The sequence below is a fragment of the Haliotis rubra genome, unplaced genomic scaffold (genome assembly GCF_003918875.1).
Source record: "Haliotis rubra isolate DU_JTF1 unplaced genomic scaffold, ASM391887v1 Scf364, whole genome shotgun sequence".
NCBI classification, from domain to species: Eukaryota; Metazoa; Mollusca; class Gastropoda; order Lepetellida; family Haliotidae; genus Haliotis; species Haliotis rubra.
Window position 1 is genome coordinate 251,434 of NW_025767040.1, and position 26,688 is coordinate 278,121.

Genomic DNA, 26,688 nt, shown 5'->3' on the forward strand with positions numbered 1-26,688 from the left:
TAGTGTTGTAGTGAGCCATTTTTAGCAATATTCCAGCAAAATCATGTCTAGGGACTAAGAAATGTGTGAACCAAATTATACTCAAAGGTGGAATTGAACCTGTGTCTTCAGCACGCTAAGTGAACACATTATCCACTTTGCTACCCTACTGGCCCTGTTACTAAAAAGACATTTGAGATAATTTATCAAATAACCATGGTTAAAAATGAATCTGAGTTAACACATGTGAGTTGGCTGTAATGCCTCTTTGAACAATATCTCATATTACAGTATAGCAGCTTGGGTTTGGAAGAAATCCACAAGAGCTACAAGTCGTATGTCATTCCCACTTTGGTGAAATTATCATAACTCACGATAAACTGCAGCACGTTAGACAAGATAGCTACCTGTGTCACCTGAGATGTCTAAGAAGACATCGTTTTACTACAGGACTCATATAATCAGTGTAATCAAGCCTGATCAGTTGCCAAAAATATAGTATAATTCATCAAGTTGTGATAAATGTTCCAATGAAATGACAGAATCAGACAGATCAACACATGGTCATGACACTCACAGTGAAAGCCTTGCTGAAATCCACATCTTCTTGTGGAGCTGTTCCTGATGGCATATCATCAATGTGGTACAATCTGAAATTGATAGGATGTGTGAAGAACAAAGATTCACAATACATTTAAAACTAAAAAAATATTTGTCAAAAAGAAAATTGGCAGTTTCTGTTTTATTGTGGATTTTCTCGGTGATCAGTTGACAACTGATAAACACATGATGAATGCTTAACAAGGTGCATGGAAACAATAAAAGAACAATGGTTTATTTCCCTACATATGTAACCATGGTAACAACATAAAGTGTGATGTGTCCTATATGAAATAATCTGGCATGAGAGAAAAGAGCTGGGTGCCGTTCCACTAACTGATCTTATATCTATGCCAATCATGTTCCCTAAAATCCCAATTTTAGCGTGACGCTACGATCGGCATACTGTTACACTAACCAATCTTTCCCAAGTCAATCGTAAAGTTAAGATCTAAAGTTAAGTCTACGTTGCTCATGACCAACTTAGGATTGCTAAAATCAAAATAGAGAAACCAAAATGGCGGCTTTCATGATTCTATGTGAAGAAGAAGAGCGAGCACTACACTGTGAGCGTGTTTTTTGAGACTGCTCACAAATTATCAGAAACATTATCAGATGGTGGAGGTGCAGGATGCTTCGGCACGCGTTGTTTATGCTGATTAACAAGGTTCAACCACGTATTATGCCAGATACCCAGCATTCAATTGTCCCCTGAAACTAAGGTGCTCACTACCTTAAGCTTTCGCTCAAGGTATCTTGGTTCCAAAACTACTTCCCTCGTCTGCTAGACTATACAAAGGGAGATAACCTGTGCCTCACATTTTTCTATCTCTATCTCTCGTAAGAAAGAGTCTTGATTTTAGCTAGTATCAGATCGTAATAGATCGGGACCGGCTACTATCAACCTAAGATCGGTTTGTGGAACAGGCGTAACCTTTAGCTAAAACAATTGTAAAATTGGCGTAACTTGCTAAGACTGATCTTAGATAAGATCGGTTAGTGGAACGGCACCCAGGTCTTTGACATTGAAATTCACAAGCATGGACAAACCAATATTCATAATCCAGATGAAATTTGGATTGACACAAGGTGAAAAGATTCAGGCAAGAAGTGATGCATCTCTGCATTAGTAGCTCCTCAGAGGGGTTACCCACCTGTGCCCTTCAAATGCTCTCAAAGCAACTACTGATTATACTGGTACCAATAATACCTGTATGGAATATCAGGGCACATAATGATTCATGATATTTGTCAACATAGTTTTAATTACATTCCAATCCATGCAAGTGCCACATATTTGGTGTAAAGAGCAATCATCTTCATAATTTGTATCTCTGCAAGCAGCCTTCTACGTTATTGTTATTCTGAGGACCTTCCTCACCTCTCCGAGCCAGCCTTCCTCTTGGTTGCCATCTCCAGGGTGGCCAGTTTCTTGGGGTTCTTGAACTGCCAGGTATAGAAGGCCTCCTTTGATGCTGTGATAATGTGAGTCTTGGTCATTGTCAGGTACATGGGGTCCATCTCGATGTACTTGGAGTCAAGTGGGGTGCCGATAGAGTTGCACAGAACCAACACATACTGAGGGTAGAAGAGAGCTGACAGTTCATCTACTACTTAATAAGTCAATATACTGCACATGTCTTTTCATGTAAGACAGAGATCTGTTATGAAACAAATAATACATTCTTTGTCAAGGGGAGATAAGTAAAGATTACCGGTATGTCATTTTATGTTGCATGTCGGATTTTGAATGAGCATAAAACATATTTTTTAGTATCAGAAATTATATCAAACAATAAAACATTCTTTATTTGTAATAAGTTAATAACAGTCTACATACCTGGCCTGCTATCTCGTCAGCTTTAGTTGCCAGGCAACAATAATCTCCATAAGCTGTGACAGCGATGAGATTTTTAACATACTTCACATATTTCTGAAAACACAGGTCACAATAAAACCAAATACTCCATCATTATTCAGGCAAATAGGTAATTAAGTAAGTTAAGTATTTGTAAGGGGAGTCTAGTTATTTTTAAGGTCAACATACCAAGAGGAGAGTGAGTGAGTGAGTGAGTGAGTTTAGTTTTTCGTCGCACTCAGCAATATTCCTGTTATATGGCAGCATCTATAAATAATCGAGTCTGGACCAGACAATCCTGTGATCAACAGCACCAAGAGGAGAGACACAAAATGTAATTTTTAGAGTAAAATTGATATTTTATACTTATCCTGACTCATGCTCTTTTTGCTTGTCTTCTTCTTCTTGAGAACATAGTGGAACACTTGTATCTCCCTAATTGAAGCTCCCTTCAATGTAAAATCACTAATTAGTACTCAGCACGAGTTACCTCCCTTCCACAAGCGCGGGAACGAGGGCGCCACCTCCACCCATGTGCCTCACTCTCTCCTCATATACTGAGCCCAACATTTGAATTTACAGGGAAATCCAAAGTGTTATGTGGGGAGGATGGGAGGGCTTACCTCATGAGTCAGGATAAGTATAAAATATCAATTTTACTCTAAAAATTACATATTTTTCCTTATCCTGACTCATGCTCTTTTGCTTGTAGACTCCGGACGGAAAGGGAGGTGGGAAATATATAATAATTTTGGATTTTAATAATTAGTGATTTGAACTGTGATGATTGTAATAACCCTATGGGAACTTCATAAAGGTACTGAACTGATGAATTCCTGCTGCTAACTTATCAGCTGCCATATAAAGGTTATTACAAAGTACTTATTATGATAAAGTATATATAACATTAATACAATGCTTAAGACTAATAGACTTAAGCTTGTTAATATCTTAGTATAAACTCCTTAGAGTTTGTTAGCTAAAAATACTTTAAGATATAAACATAGTACTAAGCTTAAGATATGATTAAACTTAAGCTAATTATATAATAGCAAAACTCTTTAGAGTTTGTTAGTTAATATACTTATATGATATAGATATAATGCTGAGCTTTAGATATGAATAAGCTTTTAGCTACATATATAATAGCAAAACTCTGTAGAGTTTGTTAGCTAATATATTTTTACAATATGAGTATAGTACTGTGCTTAAGATATAATTAACTTAAGCTACATATATAATAGCCAAAACTCTGTAGAGTTTATTAGCTTATAGATTAATAATGTAACCATAGTACCAAGCTTAAGATAAGATTAGACTTAAGCTAAATGTATATAGCAAAAAACTCCTTAGAGTTTATTAACTAATATACTTTTATGTTATAACCATAGTACTGAGCTTTTAGCTAATACATTTTATAATGTAACCATACTGCTTAAGATATGATGAAACTTAAGCTAATTGTATAATAGCAAAAAACCCTTTAGAGTTTGTTAGCTAAAATACTTATATGATATAAACCTAGTATTGAGTTTATGAAGGAAACCTTAAGCTACATATATAATAGCAAAAACTCCGTAGAGTTTGTTAGCTAATATACTTATATGATATAAACATAGTATTGAGCTTTGAAGGAAACTTTAAGCTACATATATAATAGCAAAACTCCGTAGAGTTTGTTAGCTAATATACTTATATGATATAAACATAGTATTGAGCTTAAGATTTGAAGGAAACTTAAGCTACATATATAATAGCAAAACTCCGTGAGAGTTTGTTAGCTAATACAAATTATAATGTAACCATAAAGCTTAAATTATGATGAAACTTAAGCCAAATATATAATAGCAAAAACTCTTTTAGAGTTTTGATAGCTAAAATACCTATATGATATAAACATAGTACTGCTTAAGATATGAATAAGCTTTTAAGTTACATATAGCAAAACTCCGTGAGAGTTTGTTAGCTAATACATGTTATAATGTAACCATATTGCTTAAGATATGATGAGACTTAAGCCAAATAGCAAAAACTCTTTAGAGTTTGTTAGCTAATATACTTATATGATATAAACATAGTACTGAGCTTAAGATATGAATAAGCTTAAGCTACCTATATAATAGCCCAAACTCTGTAGAGTTTGTTAGCTTATATATATTTTACAATCTGAGTATAGTACTATGCTTAAGATATAATTAAGTTAAGGTAAATATATAATAACCAACTCTGTAGAGTTGTTAAGTTATATATTGTATGATGTAATAATCATAGTACTGTGATGATAAAAGAACTTAAGCAAATTACATATAGCATGTAGCTATTTAGTACTGTTATAAGATAAGTAGAAATCTGTAAGATTGACTTATCTTCTCCGAGAACTGTCAACTGTTGTCAGCGAGGACCATGGGATCGAATTGGTGGATACCTGAGACGCCCCTCGGTGATGATATCTCTCAGATAATGGTTGGCAATCACCATATCGGATCTCCAGAAAATAAACCCTCCATTATTACAAATAACATTGTGTAGATCAATGCAGAAGTTAAGCTCTAATATCATGAGTATTAAAAGCTCATGGAGGGTCGGATTGGGTCCATCCGTCTTGTATGCACGTAGTATGACAGTTCTGATCCAAACGGAGATATAGCACGTGAGATTTCATTCTGCGTGAAGTTGATGATAGAGGAAATAATCTGTTGTATTATTCCCTTCTGTTTGGTTCGGTGGAGATAAATTTACAGTGCTCTTGCTGGCCATCGTGATAGAATCATCGTATCATGAAGTCCAAATATGTCATCCAGGCGTGTTCATAAACCTCACTTGTGAGGTGTTGGAGCACTATATTCAGATCCCAAGTTGGAGGGTGAAACTTCCGCTTTAATTCTCCAATCAGAAAGTTTAAGTAGGTTTACTAACCATCTAGTTGTGTTAGTAGCTTGATTATGAAATTCAGCTGTAGTCTGAGACGCTGTGGATTTAGATCCACTTGTATCCCGTCGTCTAGGTTATTCGCTCTGAAGTCCTTGACGATGTAGGTGCACAACCAGGTGTGTCTGTCCTCGTTGAAGTTTATGTAAAATTGCCTGACTGCCGTGCCCTCGTCCTAACTTGACAGGGGAGGTCTATAACCCTGAAGAAAGCAGCCCAATCATGAAGGTTCAGATTAACTGGACTGTAAGGAGGCTTGCTCGTTCACTGATATATAGTTGTCACTTGTAACGTAAGTGTTGACCCTGTGAACTAAGATCGACCTCGTGCGAGGTCGCTGTCCAACGCGGTCCAATCAGAACAAGGCATTTTGATTCTGTAGAATACCAGCTGTGATGTCACCGTGTAGCAGGAAAAAACCTTGTATAAAAATCTTGTCGCCGTTGATATTAGCATAATCGCCGGTCTTCACCGTAGCTTCGAAGTTACCCGAAAGTGACCACGTGTTTGAGGGTTAAAGGTAAAGCTTAGCGAAACCTCCGGGCGCCAAATACCTCGCTGTGTAATATTAATGCTGGGTAGGTTATTTTTCCTGGCTGTCGTGAAAGTAAGTTCAGTTTTGAATATAATTCTGACTTTCTTATATAAAGGTACAATAAACTTGCAAGTTGTCAGCTTGTAGACTGTATACATGAATGTATTGTCATAATTGTAGAATTAAAGCTGAACTTGTTGTACATATTTCTTCTCAGAAACTTTGACGATTATGAGTTATACTGCGCTGTAACAAGGCTGCTGTTCAATTTCGATATTGAATTGTCTGCAGATCTCGCGTAATGGTCACGCATGTAGATAATCGTGATCATCGTAGTCGGGATTGCATATTCTAGCAATCTATACGGAAAGGTTGATTTCTGTGAAGATCTATGCAACGCCGTTGATTAATTAATATAGCGACGTTCTGTGTTGTAAATAGCCTGTGCAATTGTCTTCGCGTAGGCTTATAGGCGGCATATGGCATACAGTTGATAGACAACTTATGCGATGTCTTGAATGGACTGACGAAAGTAGCTATATATGACGAAAGTGGCTAATATATGGAGACCTTGGAGGAGAATTCCTCGGTGGGCCGCCGGAGATTTCGCTAAGCTCTCAAGTATCCAATCTAGATTTCCTGTGTGAGGTAGACTTGGAGCCACTTAGCCTTAGCGACCTTCGCGAAGGTATTGAGTCAGAGCCCGATCAGTATATATATTATATATGGCTTGCTTCGCTGAACGACCTCTGTGTTCAACAGGAGTGAGTGAGTGAGTGTATTGTTTTCGCCGCGACTCAGCAATATGTGGGTCGGTGAAGCGCTACTCCTCCGTGACGTCCCTTGTAACTGGTGAGGCTGTAGCTCCTTGGCGGAGGTGGCCTGGGACTTCCTTAGCGAAGTGTCTAGAAACCGATCAATATATGAGCCGTTAGCTTCATACAGGGTGTGGTTCTTGCTGGTTCTGCATAAGTAGAGCCGCAGTAGATCATCCTATCATCTTCAGAAGTCGGTGTCACGAAATCTGGTGATAAGAATCTCATTGATCGTTCTAGATCTATTAATGCCAATAACATACGCCTCTGGCGTTTGAACTGTTATGGCTTTATGGTAGGCTGTGTCTACATACTGTGGCACCGCAGCAATCGAAGTCGATTGGAGGTAAGGTGATGGCGCCTGCCTCGTCTTCCTTTATCAGGTATGTCTGCGCCGAAGTTGCCACTCTTGGGAGGTGAAGAGATCTAGGTTGTTTACCATCCAATATCGTGATCTCAGCGTCTGAGAAAATGATGCCTCCATCATTTTCTATCCCAGCATCACTGATGAGAGGTTGATGCTCTTCTGATGGTGGACTGTGTATTTCTATCTCTATGTCGGGTGGCTTCGGGGAGACCTGACTGTAGACTTGTGTGCAGACTTGTGTGGTGATGTACGAGGAGATCGGGCGCGGTAACGGGCGCCGGAGATCGTGTTGGTGAACTGGCGCGTCTATGGGTTGACCTTCGGAGACCTGTGAGGAGAATGTTGATAGCCCGCCGAAGCTCGTGTAGTCAGGTGTCCTTCGAAGGCCTTCGCGAAGGCCTTCGCCAGCTTTCTGCGTCCGGTCCTGGGGAACGGCGATTTGACCTTCGCGAAGGCTTTCGTGAGGTCTGACGGTCTGAGTCCGCATCTAGGATGAAGCCGAGGAAGGTGATGATCTATCCCGCCGCGAAGGCCTTCGCCGAAGGCTGTACATCTGGGTCCTTAGTGGAGGTGGTCTGCGACTTCCTTCGCGAAGGTGGCCGTCGTGGCTGCTACGCTGATGGGGGTGCCTCTGGGGTGTCGTCTGCGTTGGAACCTTCGCAAGGCTCGGGCCTTAGGCTGGCTGCTTCCCAGTCTGTGGTGGCCCTCCATCATGATCATGATTTGCCGCAACAGTTCATCTGGGATGGTCTGCGGCAATTAGTCGGTGCCCTCTCTGCGATGTTAGCGGCGGACCCTCAGGGAAGTCGTCTGACGTCAGTGTAGAGACATCAGGCTGCATGGCGATCTCTGCTGATGTCACTGTAGATGTCTCCCGGTCGCTTCTGTGGCGACGCCGGGGATGATGATCAGCTGATCATCGTAGAGGCCCAGTTCAGCGGCTGGAACAATCTCGGTTGAGAAAGTCCTAGTAGACTTCGTTGATTTCCCCTCAGAGGTCGACGCTGCCCTGGGGTGTGAAGTCTGCGTTGAGTGTTGGTAGCGCACGGACCCTCAGGAAGATCATAGAATATCATCGTTGGTACATCAGGCTGCATGTTGATCTGCGCTGACATCACTGTTGCCGACATCGGTCATTCTTTTGATGTACATCAGGTATGATGATCGGCTGATCATCATACAGGCCCAAAATCTCGCGACGGGAACAATCTCGGCTGAGAAAGTTCAAGTAGACTTCGTTGATTTCCTCAGAGGTGGCGTTGAGATGCAGTAGAAAAACTCTAGTCTTCGGCTGCGACGATGGGATGTCTGGGGAAGCAGGACGCTTCTTGGAGGCGGACGGATCACGCCCCCTCTCCAGCACTCTAGCGGAACACCAGACGGGGGCGGGGCTTCGACCAACAGCAGTAGACTGGCGAGGGTTCAGGTGTATCAGTCATGGCTAGACTCTGCATCTCGCGACCTATCTGCTGCGGCGTCTCAAAGCGCAAAGTAATTATTTATTAAAGGCAGAAATGGATAAATTAGTACCTTAACTGCAAGCGTGAATAAAATGAACATGGCGCAGTACAACTAGGGCATATTAAATGCAGATCAGCAGCAGAATAAAAACGTAATCTGCAACAGAACAGAATTTTATCAACGTAATCCACTGAAACAAACACACGGCGGCCCCGTGAATAAACAGTAGAAACACGACTAAATATCAATATATAATTGTTGAAGGATACTAGCTAAACCTCTATAGATGTCTATACGAGGTAACTAACTAAATATAATCAAAGGATATAGTGTGTCGGGAGACACAGGTGCTCTCACGTCCAGCTCACTGGGCGAAGAAGGAGAGAGTGAGGCACATGGGTGGAGGTGGCGCCCTCGTTCCCGAGCTTGTGGAAGGGAGGTAACTCGTGCTGAGTACTAATTAGTGATTTTACATTGAAGGGAGCTTCAATTAGGGAGATACAAGTGTTCCACTATGTTCGCAAGAAGAAGAAGACAAGCAAAAAGAGCATGAGTCAGGATAAGGAAAAATATACATTGTACTGTACATAGCAAAAAAAGAGTTGCAGCTATAGGTTTTACCTCATTGTTCTTTGTGTCCCAGAAGATGACGCAGTGCTCGGGTCTGTCGGGCTTGGTGAAGGAGTACACCACGGTGCTGGAGCAGTACCCCCACTGTAACATATATATACACTCAGTAATACACCTCCATCATCCATAACACAAGTCACATGATGGGATGAAGAATGTTAATAAACACAGCATATATGTGTATAACACTCATAACCCAATTGTGAGTCATTTGCATGTAAATATGTCTGGTAAATACAAATAAACAATAAGATGATAACACAGTGAGTAATTACACAATGTAACCTTACAGTTTGGGCATATGTTTTTCAGATCTTTATTCACTGGTTGAATGCAGGCATCTACACTGAATAATGCACAAAAGCCAGTGCAAATTAGACAATTATACCTAACACTGACTGAGTTTGGTTTTACGCCGCTTTTAGCAATATTCCAGCAACATCACGGGGGGGACACCAGAAATGGGCTTCACACATTGTACCCATGTGGGGATTCGAACCCGGTCTTTGGCTTGACGAGACAACGCTTTAACCATTAGGCAACCCCACCGCCCCTTATACCTGAGAGTGCAAATTAGACAATTATACCTAATGATACAATCATGTATAGCTTCCTCATTATTTACTTTGTACATCTAAAGATAAGGATGATTTTCTAAATTGTTTTCATTGGCCATTGTAAATTGGTGACTGCCCTTCCACCCTTCAGTTTAGACAGTAAGTAGGTAGTAGAAAATCTTGTTCTCAGAATGTCAACTGTTTCAACATATGTGAATTTTGGTGCAACTTATCAAAAGTATAATTAACATAACATATTAAAATCAGGTTCCAGATGGGGAAAAGAGCAGATTGAGTGACCTTGTAGTCGGGTCTGATGTTGGCGAAGTAGATAAAGGAGTCGACAGCCAGTGCTATCCTCAAACTGCCTCCCTCCCAGGAACAGGCGTACATTTGCTTGCCCGGAACCTTCAGTGTCCGCAGGTGCTGCAAATATCCATTAACGGCATATCATTTTCTTTGTGATTACAAGTAAAACACATGTGAATGAGGGAGTGAGTATGGTTTTATGCCGCTTTTAGCCATATACCAGCAATATCACGGGGAGGGACACCAGAAATGGGCTTTAGAAATGATATGATAGTGAGTGAGTGAGTTTAGTTTTACGCCACTTTTAGCAATATTCCAGCAATACCATGACAGGGGACACCAGAAATTGGCTTCACACATTGTACGTATATGGGGAATCAAACCTGGATCTTTGGTGTGACAAGCAAACACTTTAACCACTACGTCACCCCACCGCCCAAACGCCTGAAGTAAAGCAGCTGAGAATCAAAGCAACAGAAGCAGCCCAAATGTGGGATTCACACATAAGATCAGGGGTATCTGTGACATTCTAGGGTCTCAATTCTGCAAAATGAGTAGCGGCTACTTGGACATATCTCCCCTGGATGTCTGTTGGCAGTGACTTCACAATTCGACACAAAAACACAAATGTGAAATTTGTATGAAAAAAGCAACTGCATCAAAGTTAAAAAAACATGCTCAAAATGTTACAACAGAAACAGAATAAATGTGAATAAGTACAATGTCAGTCCCAGTGTTAATGAATATGTACTTCTATCGACACAGTGGATTGTAATGACATGTTATCTACCTCTCCAAATGGTGTGTAGAACTGGACAACATTGACTTCCTTATCCTGTCCCATTGCATGCTGGGAGCCAGCCACAGCCAGCACATTCCCCGAGTGGTTCCAGCCTATCTGGGCTACGTGCATACCAGTGTCGATCAGGATGGGATCTGCAGCACAGAAACATTATCAGCTATCCTTGGCACAGGTGAGACCACAGGCACAGGCTGACATCCTGAATTATATGACACAAAAATGGATGTCCACTGGAATACTAATGTGTAAGTAACTATAATGAAGACTGCGACATCACTTCCCAAATGAAGCTTTAGTAACAAATGTGTCCAGGAAATCTATCTCAATAGCATGATGACATAACTGGATGGAAGAGCGTATGCTTAAGAAGAAATTGATGGATGAATTTGGATGTCATAATCAATACCCTTATTCCAGTTCAACAGAATGAAATGGCTGAATTTGTCCACAGATTTACAGAACATGGAGTATACAGGGTCATGCTTAAAATATTTTCTTCGCAGTAGAAACAATTACAAGATATCCAAGATTCATGGTAACTACCCCTGACTCCTGAATCTTACATGAAGACAACATGGCAACTCCATATTGAAAAACACAAGCAAATCCAACAATTTCAACTTGCAGCAACAAACATCATTCGGTCTATCTTCTTTCTTCAGTATCCATAATGTAGTCATTATTACTATTCAATATTTTAGACTTTACTGTGAGTGACAGATTTGTACTTACTTTCATCTACCTCATGTCTCATTATCTGACAACGGCCATTGTCAAAACAGAGTGCAAAACAAGGGCAGTTTGCCTCCACATATCCATTGAGTCCATTATACCACTGCAGCCCAGCGATGTGGATAGCGCCAGTCACATTTGACAGACAATGTACCTGGAGCTTGGTCTGAAACATTGACAGGGGGTGATGTACGACAGTTCATGGATGCATTTACAACCAATTACTGCAGTATGGGCATGATCTTCTGATTCATAAAACATTTCTCTAGCTTTGTTTCCAGGCTATCAATAGCATCTGAAATGAGTTTCCCTTTAGAGATGCCAATGTTGTCAGTATTGCTGTCAGTTACAATCATGAGACCGACTTACTGAGTGAGTGAATTGTATTTTTTTACACTGTTCATAACAGTATTTCAGTTATATCACAACATTTCAGCTTGATTTGTGAGGAGAGCCCAAAGCTATGCAGGTTCTGCATATTTACCATTTTGGTGAAACAAGAGCAAAGGTTGGTGCTGACAAACCATAATCCGAGTGAACTGGGACTCAAACCCATGATCATAAGTTTCTGCAGTGCTTTAGACAACTAGGCCATCATTACTGTGAGTGAGTTTAGTTTTACACCGCACTCAGCAATATTTCAGCTATATGGCAATGGTCTGTAATTAATCGAATCTGGACCAGACAATCCAGTGATCAACAGCATGAGCATTGATCTACGCAATTGGGATAACATGTGTCAACCAAGTCAGCAAGCCTGACCACCCGATCCTGTTATCGCCTCTTGCGGCATGCATGCTATACTGAAGATCGGATCTTCACGGGTCTCATCATTACAGAAATGCTACCACAGTTCCTGCTTTGACATAATACATTGCAAGAGAAATTATTCTTTTTACAATGGTTGATAGTTCTCCTTTCTCAGACTATAGACTCACAATGAAGTTGCCAGTGTTGTCAAATATATGAACTTCTCCATTCAACATTCCAAATAAGATCTTCTTGCCATCAGGGGACCACTGAAACAAGATTACATGTGAATTTCAATACAAAGCATTACCATATGATAAATATTGTAATCAGTGCTATATGCCAATCTGAAACTTGGCACCACGATCCATATGGAAATATAGTCACCAAGCAGGAACTACCATTAAGCTCCATACATGGATGCAATGCCAATATGGTCAAAAAGGGCCCATGTGCATGTTTCTGTCAACATGTTGCAACACTTCATAATGAAACTGGCATTGTACTCCTACACAAGTACATTACAAAATGAAACCATATCAAACTTTGATAGATGTATGAATGACATATGGTATGAAAATTATTACCCTTGTGTGTTTCAAGATGATTAAAAATACATATACTGGAATAACAAATGTTAACACTCAGCAAGGGCTTGCATGAGAGGCATGATAATGTAATTTTCTGATTAAAACTGATATTTTATACTTATCCTGAGGTTTAGTTTATTCACCCAATGGTACTTTGTAATTTAGCAATGATTGTGTTAAAACTTTTTATTACATATACCGTAATTGTAATGTTCTTAACCAGTTGTAAAAGAGTCAAGATCTGAGGTACATTTGTTTGATAGTGCTGTTTCTGCTGTATTATTATCAGTGTTTAGTTGAGTGTTTGAATGGACTGATTTTTCCTTATCCTGATTCATGCTAATTATGCTTGTCTCCTTCCTCTTGCAAATGATAGTGGAACACTTGAAATCCCTTGCAGTTCCCTTTAAAAAATTACAAAAAACTGACAACAGATCAACCCCAGCACTTGGACTGATATGTCTCCAAGGTGACCTGTAGCACAATGACCATCTCACCTCAACACAAGCCAGCTGCAGACCTCTCAGTTCTTTCCCCCAGATGCGGTTACCATCCACAGACCCAACAATCACAGCACCTGAAACAGACCACTGTCTTGACACCACACTTTCTCACGTGTATTCACAGAGTATAATTAAACTTTGCAATTAAAGTACTGGACCAATTTTCTAGCAGTCACTTGGACCAATTCATCATAGAGTTTGGGGTAAAATATAGCAATTGTAGGGTCAATTTTATAGCTTGTCAGCTTCACTGCAATGCTGTATATGACTTCCTTTTAACATGTTTTAAGAACTTGTTGTATTTCACAAAACAATAAAAAGCTTTGGCTGAATTCAACAAACAATGCAATGAAATGGATTGGAGTCCTGGGCCCTTATTCTCCAAACGTTCATAGCCCTAAGAATTCTTAACTTTGATCGTAGCCAATGTTTTAAGAATGGGCTTAAGAAGTCCATAAGGCTATGAACGTTTCGAGAATAGCTAGCCTGGGTAGGTAAAGATTACTATTATAGCACTTGCATCTGGGGACACCTTAAATATTTAACTTTAAACATGAGATAAATGACAAGGACTGAAGCTTCAGTTTCATGCTTAATTCCAAGCCTTCCTTAAACTAGGTCAAGACATCTAATGTTTAAGGACTTATCATCATCATCATCATGTTTCAATGTTGTCATCAACAACAACAATAAACTTACCATCTTCATAAACAATGCAGATCTTTTGTCCATCATCATTCCATCATCATCATCATCATCATCATGTTTCAATGTTGTCATCAACAACAACAATAAACTTACCATCTTCATAAACAATGCAGATCTTTTGTCCATCAGCATTCCACTTCATTCCCCTGACCACAGACTTGTTCCTGTTGTTAATCATCTCCTCGTACCAGGAACCTGCCAACATCAGTGTCAAACCAGATGTTCACATACCATTGTGACTACCACCACCACAAGTCTGCCTATTGGTAAAGCTGTACTCATGCTAATAGGATTTCAGGTGTTCAGGGAATGTTCTTCTATTACCACATATACGAAATCTGTGAATACACAATGCCATTTAGAAAGTGGTCAGATGTAAAATATGGTATATTTGGGATTACACTTTCTCCGTAAAGTACAGATTCTAGTACTTTCGTTGGGTTGAATCCCATCCAGGATTCGAACTCACACCATCAGAGTCAGGCATCTAATCACCAATGTTATACGAAATCTGCTTCTGATGTTGTGATACAGTGGTGCGTTGTGACAGTGTCAGAGAGAGATAACTATCTAGACATCAGATCATTTACTGTCATGGGAGACAAAATCAAGGGAACTTTCCAATCAGCCAAACAATTTGGCAGATTCTAAATTCTCCATGTACCAATAAGCTGATCACAACATCAGGGATTGGGATAGAGAACTTTGACAATGGGCCATTTTCAGGATTATTAGCCATTTTCTGAATTTTGAATGGGCCACTGCCCTTGTATCAACAATAAACTTCAAATTTTAATGGGCCATTTTTTTATTCTAATGTGCAAAATGACCCATGGCCCCTGCCTTTCCCAATCCCTGCAGCATAAATCAGAATTCTGTATCTCAAAAAAACAAATGCCAATAGGAGTTCGTACTGGGGAATAAATAAGCATGTGAGTGCTATTTTAGATACCCTGCCATTCACAATCACCATGGCATCATACAAGGTGAGGTGAAATTGGGTTTAACGTCGTGCTTGAGAATATTTCGCTCATATGACAATGTGCATGCGTGTGTATGTGTATGTGCGGCAGCTTGTACTAGCCCAGACTTAAAGATCACATATACCCTACGGGGTACAAATACATAAATCACTAACTGGCATCGTTATAAATGAAACCCCGTCATTAAAACTACTCATTTCGACCTTTAATTGACTTAAATCGACCTTTTTGACAACAGTGCACAATTCTCACCCGCGAACGAAATTTCAACCAATCAGAGCGGCGCGTCTCTGTGACGTCATATGAGGAATAGCTTTGAGGGCCGATGCAGAATTCATCTACATTTTAGGGGGTAAATTATCTTGTTTACAGGCTTTTATAAACCTGAAATCGTGACAATTGTTGTGGAAAATGAAAGCTATATGTTCTCACAATCTACTGTCATTTAATTTTGTCTCCTGCTTTGCCTAGTTTCCGAGTTACAACTTGTTTTCATAGACGATTCTGTCAAAATCGATTGGTGTCGTTAGGCCCTATTTGTATAATGACTGATCCAAATTGATCCCATTTCTGTGTTTTTTTACCTCGATATTTAATCATGTCATGTAAAGATCTGTTTGTATTCTCAAAACAGTGTCGGCCCATAAGTTTTCACATGCAATACAACAATTAATACTCCCTTGTTGTAACCCGTGTTAGGTGTTATAAACCTACACGTGTTATTTGTCATCATTCACTTGATGGTCAGTAAATGAATTTATAACATGTATAATTAGTGGTAACATTTTTTGTTCCTGTAAATAGTCAACAGTGTCGTGATATCTACCTCCAGCATGCATCGGGGTGCAACGGCTGGCATGTATGACAGCCTCAGCTTCCGTCCAATATAGATGGTAGACGTTGCACCCCCTTTTTGCCATATTAATAAATTCTATTGCCTAACTTCTCTTAGTTGTTTTTGCGGACATAAAATGTTATTTGTTTGTTTATGAACAAATTTGGTTTATGTGGCAAAACAACGAGCGCACTACTTTGCTCAGGCTCGGGTTTCACACTGCAGGGTACTCACTTTAAAGCATGTGCGTAGTAATACCTATCCTTTGTTTTAAAGTGCACTATTTGGCATTGCACGAGTCAGCAGCATACCCTCTGGCAGGTTTCACAAGTCATACCCACCACCACCCCTTTCACCTCCAAAACTTTTTCCACCGGGTAAGCTAAATCATATTAGCTTGCCACCCACAAACGTTTTTGTATGTAGGTGGTATATTACATTATATATATATATATGTTTTTCATGTGTACCAAAATGCGGTACCATTGGTGTACTTAAGTTCTCTATTTTATATGTAGGCTTTCATGTATAGCGAAATGCTGTTACGGGTTATTTTCATATAGGTATACCTAGCACGTTTTACTATGCTCCGTCCGACAATGCAACAGTAGGGGTAACACCTACCTGGTCTACTCTACTGGCTGCATGCAATAGGGCTTCGCCCATAAGTACTTACTTATTCTCATGTTATTGGAAGGGCCAGTAATGGGCAGTCAAAATCAGCCTGGCTTACTGCGCTCTCTCCAGTTTGAGTATGTTTTTAGCATGTATCACAGCTAGTGTCTACTAGCTGTAGTGGTAGCCTTAATATAATAAGTAACTGGGGCATCGCCCCTGGCTTGCTTATTATGGGGATAGTGGATGGGCCAGTAATGGGCGAGTTACTCTGCCTGTCTTACTGTGCCCACTCCATCTGTAGTACGCAGTATTCATGTATCTACTTCTTTTTGTTCCTGTAAATAGTCAACAGTGTCGTGATATCTACCTCCAGCATGCATCGGGGTGCAACGGCTGGCATGTATGACAGCCTCAGCTTCCGTCCAGTATAGATGGTAGACGTTGCACCCCCTTTTTGCCATATTAATAAATTCTATTGCCTAACTACTCTTAGTTGTTTTTGCGGACATAAAAACAGGTATAATTAGTGGTAACACACTTAGATTACCCGACAAAGGTTCCCATTTGGCATTTCTTGTGTCTGGAGTAAACATTCAACATTATAAACATCGATCAAAGGATTAACCGATAACACGCTGATTGATTAATTACTTTTATCTTACACAGCGGAATTGTCAAAAGGTAGTGTTTATGTATGTAGATTTACTAATCTATACTGAATACACTCTGCCGTGTCGGTGTCTGCGTAAAAACAACGTCCTTCTTTCAAAGGATTAACCGGCAATACATTGATTGATTGCCCATTATTGGCTAACTAAATTACTGTTTTTAAAGAAAGGCGGACATTATGCAATTAGTTGCCAGGTGTGCTATCTTGGGTGACCAATGAGACTATACACCAATACCTGAAAAGATTTATCACTTTTTCGTATATTAAACTTTTAAAAGACACATCATTTGGAACAGTTTTGTGGATATTAATGGATACATTCCTAGAACAAGGTAATGGCCTGATATTGTTCCTATAACTTTAATCTGTTTTAATTTTAATATTTGCATTTTGTTTTTTATTCATTTGTCGTAGCATTCAACAGAATCATTGTTTTCGCCGTGAAGTGTAATGAGACAGACAACATACACTAGGGTGTGTGTGCGAATTATGATTCACATTGGCAAACTATAAAATGTCTAGATATTACAGTTCTGTTATAAATTCACAATAAGTAGCAGCAGATCGTCTGCTTTGTATTTAGTTTCAAAATGCATACAAGTATGATAATAAACTAATTATGATTATAAGCCAAATATAAAGACGCTCATTGACTAGTATCTACATACTGGTGAGTGGACATTAACCATGTGAATGTAGTAAGAAATTTATCGCGCAGTATTGTGACTTGAACCCACCTCACTTCCGTGGAAGAAATCGTTATGTTATAAGTTGTGTCATGCAAAATCCCTTTGGTTATGATTCCAATACATATTTAACTACGAGTAGAAAGTAGTTTTGATTTTCTAACTTGATGAAAACAAACTATAATCTCATTAATTCTAACAGACTTTACGATTTTCAAAATGATGGCGCTCTGTCGGGAACATCCGCCAGTCTGAGGATAAATGCTATTTAGGTTTGTTTTCACCGAAAGTTATAAAATCAAAACTACTTTCTACTGGTAGTAAAATATGTATTTTATTGATGGCCAATAGGATTTTGCATGACATAGCGTATAACATAACAATTTCTCTCGTGGCAGCGAGGTGGGTGTCAATATAATACTACTTACAATATTATTGTTACTTCGACCACAACCTCACTTCCGAGGAAGAAATCGCGTTATGTTACAAGTTGTGTCATGGAAAATCTTTATGGTCATCAATCATATACATATTTTACTACAACTAGTAAGTAGTTTTGATTCTTTAACTTCCGTGAAGCGATCTGAACACAAGTAAGATATCGCGTTTCAGGCTTCCACAACGCCGCCGCATTCACAAACATAACCCATTTAGCACGAACTGCGGGTCCTGTGGAAATCTGTGCATGGTGACACCATCGCCCGACCCTAGGAGCAATTGACGACAAAGCAACGATTCGGCATGTCGTCGTTGATGTCGAGAAATCATCAAAATCATGAGCGTGCTACACACTTTCTATACAACTAACTGAAAATCGTTCCTCATATGACGTCACTGCAGTGCTCTGGCGACAGAGTTACGTAACCTGTCTGTGGTTTCGTTGGCGGGTGAGAGGGAAGCAGGCGACTTTTTGGCCACTTTTAATCGCTCGGTATTAATTAACCACAAGTTTTTAAAGAATAAATTTGGTGTTCCGCATAAGACTAACCACAAATCTTTCATATGTAATGGTTAAAAGAGTAACAAAAAACAAAGTTTATTGGTTCTTTAAGCTGGTTTTATAGTGCTAGCCACTGAGATACCATGCCGCAGTGAAGCATGAATACCCCACTCAGACACAGTATACTGACTCCGAGCCGACCAGTCCTTATTGTACCCATTAATGCCGAGAGCCAGGCAGGGACCAACAAGTACCACATTTTAACGTCTTTTGGTATGGCACGGTCGGGATCGAACCCAGGACATTCCGCTCTCGGGGACGCTCTAACCACTACACCACGGAGGCGGTCTGGCATCATACAACAAGAAGTCTACACAATCAAGAGTATGTCTGTGTTCAGAGTGCATTTTCCTCTAGTTCCGATAAAAAATTGAAATAAAAGTTGTAATAAAAGGAAGCCAAATTGTTTTAGAATGTTGACATCTGACTGGCTCAAGATCCGATGAATCCTTCATTTTGACAGGACAGTCAAAGTCATCTTTATGTACTTTAATCACTATCATCATTGGGGAGATTATCAGACTTTGACTAACAGATATCTAATCAGAGTAATGATTAGATTTCAATTAGATAAGCCAAATGACCATATCTCACTTGTTACGGTAGTCTATGCTAGTTGTTGCCATTGTATAAAAGAAATGCATTTATCTAAATATGATGATAATGTTACACAGATTGCTGATAAAGAGGGAGGAGCAGAAAGTTAACTTACCCTTGTAGAGCATCCATACAATGATGAGGCCATACTGGTCACTTGTGGTCAGCTTCTGGTAATGTTCATTCCATGTCACACACTGAACAGCACCTGTCATAAAAATGCAAATGCTGGGCTTCAGACTGCCATCCCAAAGTACCTGTACAATAGTTTTCAAATGTTGTTATGTCACAAAGTCAGTGTGTGCATAGGCTGAGTTCAATGTATCTTTCACAGTATTCAAGTTATGCAATGGTGTTTCAACTTGATCATGTGAGAGAAAAGCCTTAACTGTTGCAGGTCTTGGATGTTTACCATTTTGGTGAAACCCACGGACATGAGTATCTTGTTGAAAAGCCTAGAAACATAATCAGGACAAAACAGGACTCTGGTCCACAATCAAAAGGTCTTGACATCCTCAAGGGAAGCAACTCTGCACAGTATATTGTGGCCCCAAAGAAGAATGATCTCAAAAGATGAAAAATATGTCATCAAGTAATACGTTTCTAGAAAATCACAGAAGGTGTGTCAGTTACCTAGAATAATAATATATATTAAATATATAACAATAATAGAGATCAACAATTCCTTGTAGCAATGTGAAATCATTGTGCGTGTGTGCGTAGCGTGCGTGCGTGCGAGTGTGTTTGTGTGTCAATGAATTCTTTAATTAATTCTTTTATAAGATGGGCAAGAGAATCATAGTTTAAGGTGACTTGATTAAAAAGGTTTATTTTGTTTTGTGTTTTTAAATGCAAATCTCTTGAATTTTTGGGTCTGTTTAATTTGCACTTGCAAAGAAATCAAAATCTGTGACGTACAACATGTAGTTCAAACTGTATCTTTCTTTCAAAATGTTAACAGTATTTATTATGTGAAAACGTCAAGACTGTTAGCTAAACATTTAAGAGGAACATACTTCTACATTAAAAAAAACATTCAATAAGCAATCATACCACAAAATAACCAATAAATAATGAATGCTTGTTTTCAGTTTTATGCAACGAGTCTGCCTAAGTTTATGCAACACCAATGATTTCTACATACCACTGTGTCCCTCAAGTGACTGGTTCATTGACAAATTGCTTGGAGCTGCCAGGCCTTTCACTTTCATGTCCTTCCCTAGATAAGAGAAAATAGTGATAACCATAAAATCTGAAACTGATGCTTGGTGTTAGTTCCAAGGAAAATTACATCCACAAAGTGTTATTTACAATTATGTGAATAAATACAAACTATAATATTATGCATAAATATGATAATACAATAAAAACAGAATTACACTTACTATTACTACATTATTCTCCTTACAACTAATTACTATAACAAATTCATGGGTTTCAGGAGCCTGTAAAGATCTTGGCTATGGTAAACAAGCAGTTACTATAATGAACTACAGTGGGTAATATTTGTAAATAACATCAAATATTATGATACATATAATGTGGAATAAGAAGAACAATTTTTCAATGATTAGTTTGACTTCTAATCTGAACAAATACAGAACCGGAACCTAAATTCGTGGATAACCTTGATTCGTGGATTGCGGAAATTATTATGCTAGCTCATAAATTAAGTCTCGACTGACGTTTCGAAGCGGTACTTTTAAAGTACATACAATGCCATGCCTTGCTGACAAAAAAGTTCCGAATCTCTGCATTACATCATGCAAGTACACTAAATGCAATTGTCCAGCATTGAGATAAATAGCCCCAGATCACTAATACCACCATTGCCAAATTTTATTTTTACAAAATGTCAAGTAATAAAGGTACCGTTAGCTCCAACCTTCTCACTTCTCGTTGTCTGCTTTCCTTGGTGTCAATACTTACTGCAGTGGGATGTGGTATAAAGTAACCGACTACATAATCCACAAAACAAGGTGACGTCACATTTTGTGGGCACATGAATGGGTGATGATTGCAAATGGCTTCCGTAAACAAACATTTCATTCACTAGTGGAATATTAGGCATTTTCAATTTGCTGAATCAATGAATAAAATAATCAGTGCATATACAAAATGAAATCATGCATTTAAAATATGAATTCCGCCGCACTTCCCTTATATCCACTAATCAAGGTTACGCGAGTGTTTACATTATTTACCTGTCTGAGTTTCCAATTTGAGCACTTTGAGGAGACCATCTTCTCCTCCGCAAGCAATGTAGCCATGCTCCTTGTTCCATGAGACACACCGCAGTCGGGTGTTGTTAGGTATAGCTATCTGTAATCATGGTAGTATAATACATAAAAGACATTTAATCATAGGTCATTAGGTGTGAGTCAATGAGACAATAAACAGCAGAAAACAGATGTGATGTTACAGATAAGCGACAAAGCAAAAACTTACTCAACTCAAAAATACACCAGTGAATAATGATATCCATTATTGATTTGAAACAATGTGCTCATGGTACGTTATAGCATAAAAAGAGATATGTAAGAGATTCATTTCAATATGTGATTTGTTGTTTAAATATGAAAACCTGCTGCTGCATTCGATCTTTCTTTAATTGTTCATGCAACCCATTGTAAACGTATTCCCATGTTCTAATAATTTGTAACTGAATAACTTGCAGTTCAAACACTGTAAAACAAGAAAGTAGGCAATAGTAATGTCAGTTGCCAAGAGAATCATGTTAGCTTCATTGGCAACGGATTCTGGACTCAAACAGAAATGTCAATGACAATAAACATTTATTGACATTACTTACTCTGCTATATATAAAACTTACCTTTTTGCTGAGATAAACAAACATATTGCTGATAGTCAAGTCTTATTTCTCCAAAGGCACAGAATGAATCAAACAGACTACACAGAAATGTTGCAGGACGCCGCCATACTTCTCAGGAATGTATAGGCGATCTCGCGAGAGTTGCGCAGTGCATGCTGGGTAATCTTCCTTTTTGCGCAAGGTGCTCGTCGAGGAAGGTAGTGATTATCACTGGCTGTACTTTTGAATAAATTTAGAGAGCTCGGTGCTCCTATTTGAAACAGAATCCAGATAAAACATGTACTCTTAAGCAAGTTGGCTTATATTCGTTGTCATATTTTGCAGGGTTAGCCGCCAAACAGAAGAAAATCCGCGAAAATGGTTGCCCAAAAGAAATCGGTAAGCATGATGACCACGTGGTGTGTTTCACAACGCCATGTGTGAAAACACCCGAACTGTAGATGGGTCAGTTAGTTAATTTTAGACAAATAACCTTTTGATTAGTTCATTTTGGTTGCTTGACACTTGTAATAAACCTTTGGAAAATAAATTGACGTCTTTGAGTCAGTGTTCGAAATAGTTTCCATATTTTCTATGCCTCAAAGTTAAAGCCCACAAAATAATTCACTAGCCCGAAATTTGATTGTAAAAACTAAGCAAAAAATTGCAAAAATAGATGAGAATAAGATGTTGTCCGCATGACAAGAGTTTCATTATTAAGCTGCTAATATGATAAACATTTTTATCAGGCCATTATCTTGAATTATTTAAAAGTGTCTTATAACTTAACAAGTCGGAGAGAGTGATATATTTACAAAATAACCCAATGAAAATTCACTAGCCAGTCGGGCCAGCGACTCTGGAGATTTACTGTCCAGAGCGAATTTTTACTAGCCATGGGCGAGCGGGCCAGTGGGTCTTTAGCACACTGCTTTGAGTAATAGATTACGTTTGTATCTGGGGTGCGTTGACATTGACAGTTGGCTATAGTCGTGGCGGGATCCGAATGTTGCGGGGGGAGGGTCGAAGGCAAACATCTTTCAGTAGTAATCATGAATTTTATTCCATCAATGACAGAAAAAGAGTGCGGAGAATATCAATGCCCGTCTGGCCCTGGTGATGAAAAGTGGGAAGTATGTGTTGGGCTACAAGCAGACTTTGAAAACCTTGAGAGGTGGCAAGGCCAAGCTGGTTATCATTGCCAACAACACTCCTCCTCTCAGGTAAGTGAACAAGGGCTGGATATACATTTGATAGAACTCGTGTGGTTCAATTCATATCTTCTAAACTGTAAGATCATCTAAACATTGAACACAATTTAAGAACTCTTACATGGTGATAGATGCTAAGGCGAAAAAGCTTTGTTTGAAAGAATGTTCCAGTATGGAGGTAGAATTTAAATACCAAATTTAATGTTAATGTAGGTTTTGTATTTGACTTCGGAGCCTGCTCTGGTGAAGATGGAGTCGCACCATATTAACACTTGTCTTCTTTCTATCTGAAGTTTGCTCCAGTGTGTTGGGTAAACAGGTTTGTAAGACACGAGACTAAACATGTCCAGGTGCATTTCACAGTTGATTCTGCATTGGGCAACCTTTGGTGTAAGTGGAACTTGTATTGTTGAAATGGATATTTCAATTTCCATAGAGAAACCAGGGTTCTTTTCAGATTGATTTGGAGGGATAGATTCTTGGCCCTGTATCAGAGGAACCATTACTTGTTAGAAACTGCAAAATGGATTGTGTTGTCATGCATGGGTTATTGCACCCACGATCAGAAGGTGTGGTGGGTTAAAGCAGGTGAAGTCACTTACGAAATAGCAAAACAGTTTGACTAAACAGTATATTTAGTACCTCTATTTTGCTGGTAGTTATACAGTGTATGAAATAAGGCCCGTCCGACAGGCTAGATTTCTGACGGATGGTCTAAATTTACAGCTAGCCAGCCCGATGGTCTGGTAAAAGTTTTAGATGTTCCACACATCTGGGTAAATTCACCATATCTTGGTGTCTCACTGTCTGGTTAAAACCATTTTGGGCTGGTAACATTTTGAAGTTACCAGCTTTGATGTCTGGCTGGGTTTTGGGTTTATTTCATACACTAGTTATTACATTCTCATGTATCTGATCTGCAGGGTCACTGTTAATTATATTAATAGCAACATGTTTCCTTTGTAGGAAAAGTGAGATTGAGTACTATGCCATGTTGGCAAAGACAGGCGTTCACCACTACTCTGGCAACAACATTGAGCTCGGAACTGCCTGTGGAAAGTACTTCAGAGTCTGCACCCTCAGTATCACAGATCCAGGTAGGATCATTTGACAACTGGTGGACTGACATGTTCTTTTTCAGGAAAGATCTGCCTGTAACCCCCATTTTGTTTTTATCATTCTATGCCTAAGAATAGATCTTTTTGTGTACAAAGCCTAACACTAAACCCTCGAAATAATCCTAATAAATAAAATACATTTCAAGTGGGGGTTACGGGTGGAACTCTTACCATTTTTCATAGCTAAAATACTGCTGAAAGCAATTTGACTTTACTTTTCGACATGTCCATGTCTGAACTGAAAATGTCTTGCTCATCATTACTTCACTTCGATTACTTGACAAAATGTGTTTTCTATTTCAGGTGATTCTGACATCATTAGAAGCATGCCAACAGAGCAGCAACAGGCTTCATAAATATGTAAGATCGTAATAAAGAGTGAAGCAAATCAAAGTGTTTTTTGTTATGATTGGTTGAATTAGTGCTTCCATATTTGCGAAACTTGTTTCGCTTCTGTTAAGACGTCAAGTGAGACTGAATGTGAGGGCATATAACTGCCTGCAGATTCTACTTTCTTCTCTACGAGAACCCAGGTTAGACTTGGTCTTCAGCACCCCATGCTTCTTGTAAAAGGCAATGGACAGGATCTGGTTTCGCTAAATTGGTTGAGACTAGATGCGAAGTCAAGAGTCTGAATGGACTGCAAACGTTCATGTAATGTCTTAGAATTGTGTCGAGATATTCATTGATGTCAGGATATTGTACACAAAAAATGTTTTTTTGATCTGCTTATGACCACACCTGATTATTCATGACCACACCTGCCAAAATGACCACAAAAGAAACTTTATTCTAAGCTAGTTATGAGGCTGTTGCATGCTAAAGGGATCCGGTGGTTGCCCTCGCTGACTTGATTGATGGATGTCCTTTGTATCTCAGTTGCCCAGATCAATACTCATGATGTCAGTCTCTGGATTGTCTTGTCGAGAAATTATGCCATGAATAATGCTGAGCAGCGATAAACATACACAATCTTCACTATCTACATGAAAACTAGACATTGGTTCGGGGTGGCTCTCTTTGGAACGGGCCGTTAACATAGAACTCGCAGACACCTAGGTTACTTTATGTGAAGGTCCGGGTTAGAATGAACCTTCAGTAACCCATGCTTGTAAGATCGTGTGGTCAGGCTCACTGGCTTGGTTGACACATGTCATTGGTTCCCAATTGCGCAGATCGATGCTCATGCTGTTAATCGCTGGATTGTCTGGTCCAGACTCGATTATTTACAGACCGTCGCCATATAGCTGGAATATTGCTGAGTGTGGCGTAACACTAAACTCACTCACTACTTAATGTGATGATGAGAATATGGTGTGAGACTTATAATCCAATTCAGGGGATTTCTTTTTAGGAGTCACAACCCTCAAACCAGTGGTCAGTGTTGTGAGCACCTACTTATATTGGTACTTATCAGGTTTGGGGTGGTCGGGTAGCCTAGTGGTTAAAGCATTGGCTCGTCACGCCGAAGACCCGGGTTCGATTCCCCACATGGGTGCAATGTGTTAAGCCCATTCCTGGTGTCCCCCGCCGCCGAGATATTGCTGGAATATTGCTAAAAGCGGCGTAAAACTAAACACACTCACTTATGAGGTTTACGATAATGCTCACTCTGACCACTAAATCTCGATTATTTTTGGCTCTGCAAGGTTAGAAATCACACAAAGCCTGTTCAGACAATCATCTGAAATAACATGTATTTTGAAGACACATGAAGGACCAGAGAATACAAACACAATGCTTCAGTTATTTATTCACAGTGGATTTAAAAGAAAATCTACTGATATTTGCATATAGAAAATATGGTAAATGAATTTACAATGAAGTAATAAATGATAACAAAATATTGCAGCTTTGTTCTTTGAAGAACACGGGCCAGAAAAGATTTAATTCCAAAAGTTGTTAATTGTATTGGTATTTCATCTTAAATGAATTTGAACAATTTTATATCGTACATTAAGGAAATGTCAGATCAGCTAGTTTTCAGTATGATGAAATGCTAGGATGTTATTATGACTTTATGTACATAAGTGA

General features: G+C 39.2%; 2 protein-coding genes across 3 annotated transcripts in view; one reads left to right on the forward strand and one right to left on the reverse strand.

The window, feature by feature from the left end:
- The window catches only part of LOC124285598 (WD repeat-containing protein 35-like), a 48,104-nt gene extending 25,640 nt beyond the window's left edge, over window positions 1-22,464 (reverse strand). For both annotated transcript variants that reach the window (XM_046721855.1, XM_046721853.1), the window contains exons 1-14: window positions 22,347-22,464; window positions 21,718-21,835; window positions 20,658-20,732; window positions 19,629-19,721; window positions 14,218-14,319; window positions 13,411-13,490; window positions 12,512-12,592; window positions 11,574-11,739; window positions 10,830-10,975; window positions 10,031-10,156; window positions 9,165-9,257; window positions 2,420-2,512; window positions 1,961-2,157; window positions 557-629 (exon numbers count right to left, since the gene is read on the reverse strand). In XM_046721855.1, coding sequence (XP_046577811.1) covers window positions 557-629; window positions 1,961-2,157; window positions 2,420-2,512; window positions 9,165-9,257; window positions 10,031-10,156; window positions 10,830-10,975; window positions 11,574-11,739; window positions 12,512-12,592; window positions 13,411-13,490; window positions 14,218-14,319; window positions 19,629-19,721; window positions 20,658-20,732; window positions 21,718-21,835; window positions 22,347-22,370 — 1,467 coding nt within the window. In that variant the 5' untranslated portion in view covers window positions 22,371-22,464. The remainder of the gene's footprint in view (window positions 1-556; window positions 630-1,960; window positions 2,158-2,419; window positions 2,513-9,164; window positions 9,258-10,030; window positions 10,157-10,829; window positions 10,976-11,573; window positions 11,740-12,511; window positions 12,593-13,410; window positions 13,491-14,217; window positions 14,320-19,628; window positions 19,722-20,657; window positions 20,733-21,717; window positions 21,836-22,346) is intronic.
- Window positions 22,451-25,047, forward strand: LOC124285599 (60S ribosomal protein L30-like). The gene is made up of 5 exons (XM_046721856.1): window positions 22,451-22,543; window positions 22,671-22,724; window positions 23,403-23,548; window positions 24,503-24,633; window positions 24,958-25,047. The coding sequence occupies exons 2-5, from the start codon at window positions 22,704-22,706 to the stop codon at window positions 25,008-25,010; spliced, it is 351 nt and encodes a 116-aa protein (XP_046577812.1). The 5' UTR covers window positions 22,451-22,543; window positions 22,671-22,703; the 3' UTR covers window positions 25,011-25,047.
- The last annotated feature ends 1,641 nt before the right edge of the window (window positions 25,048-26,688 follow it).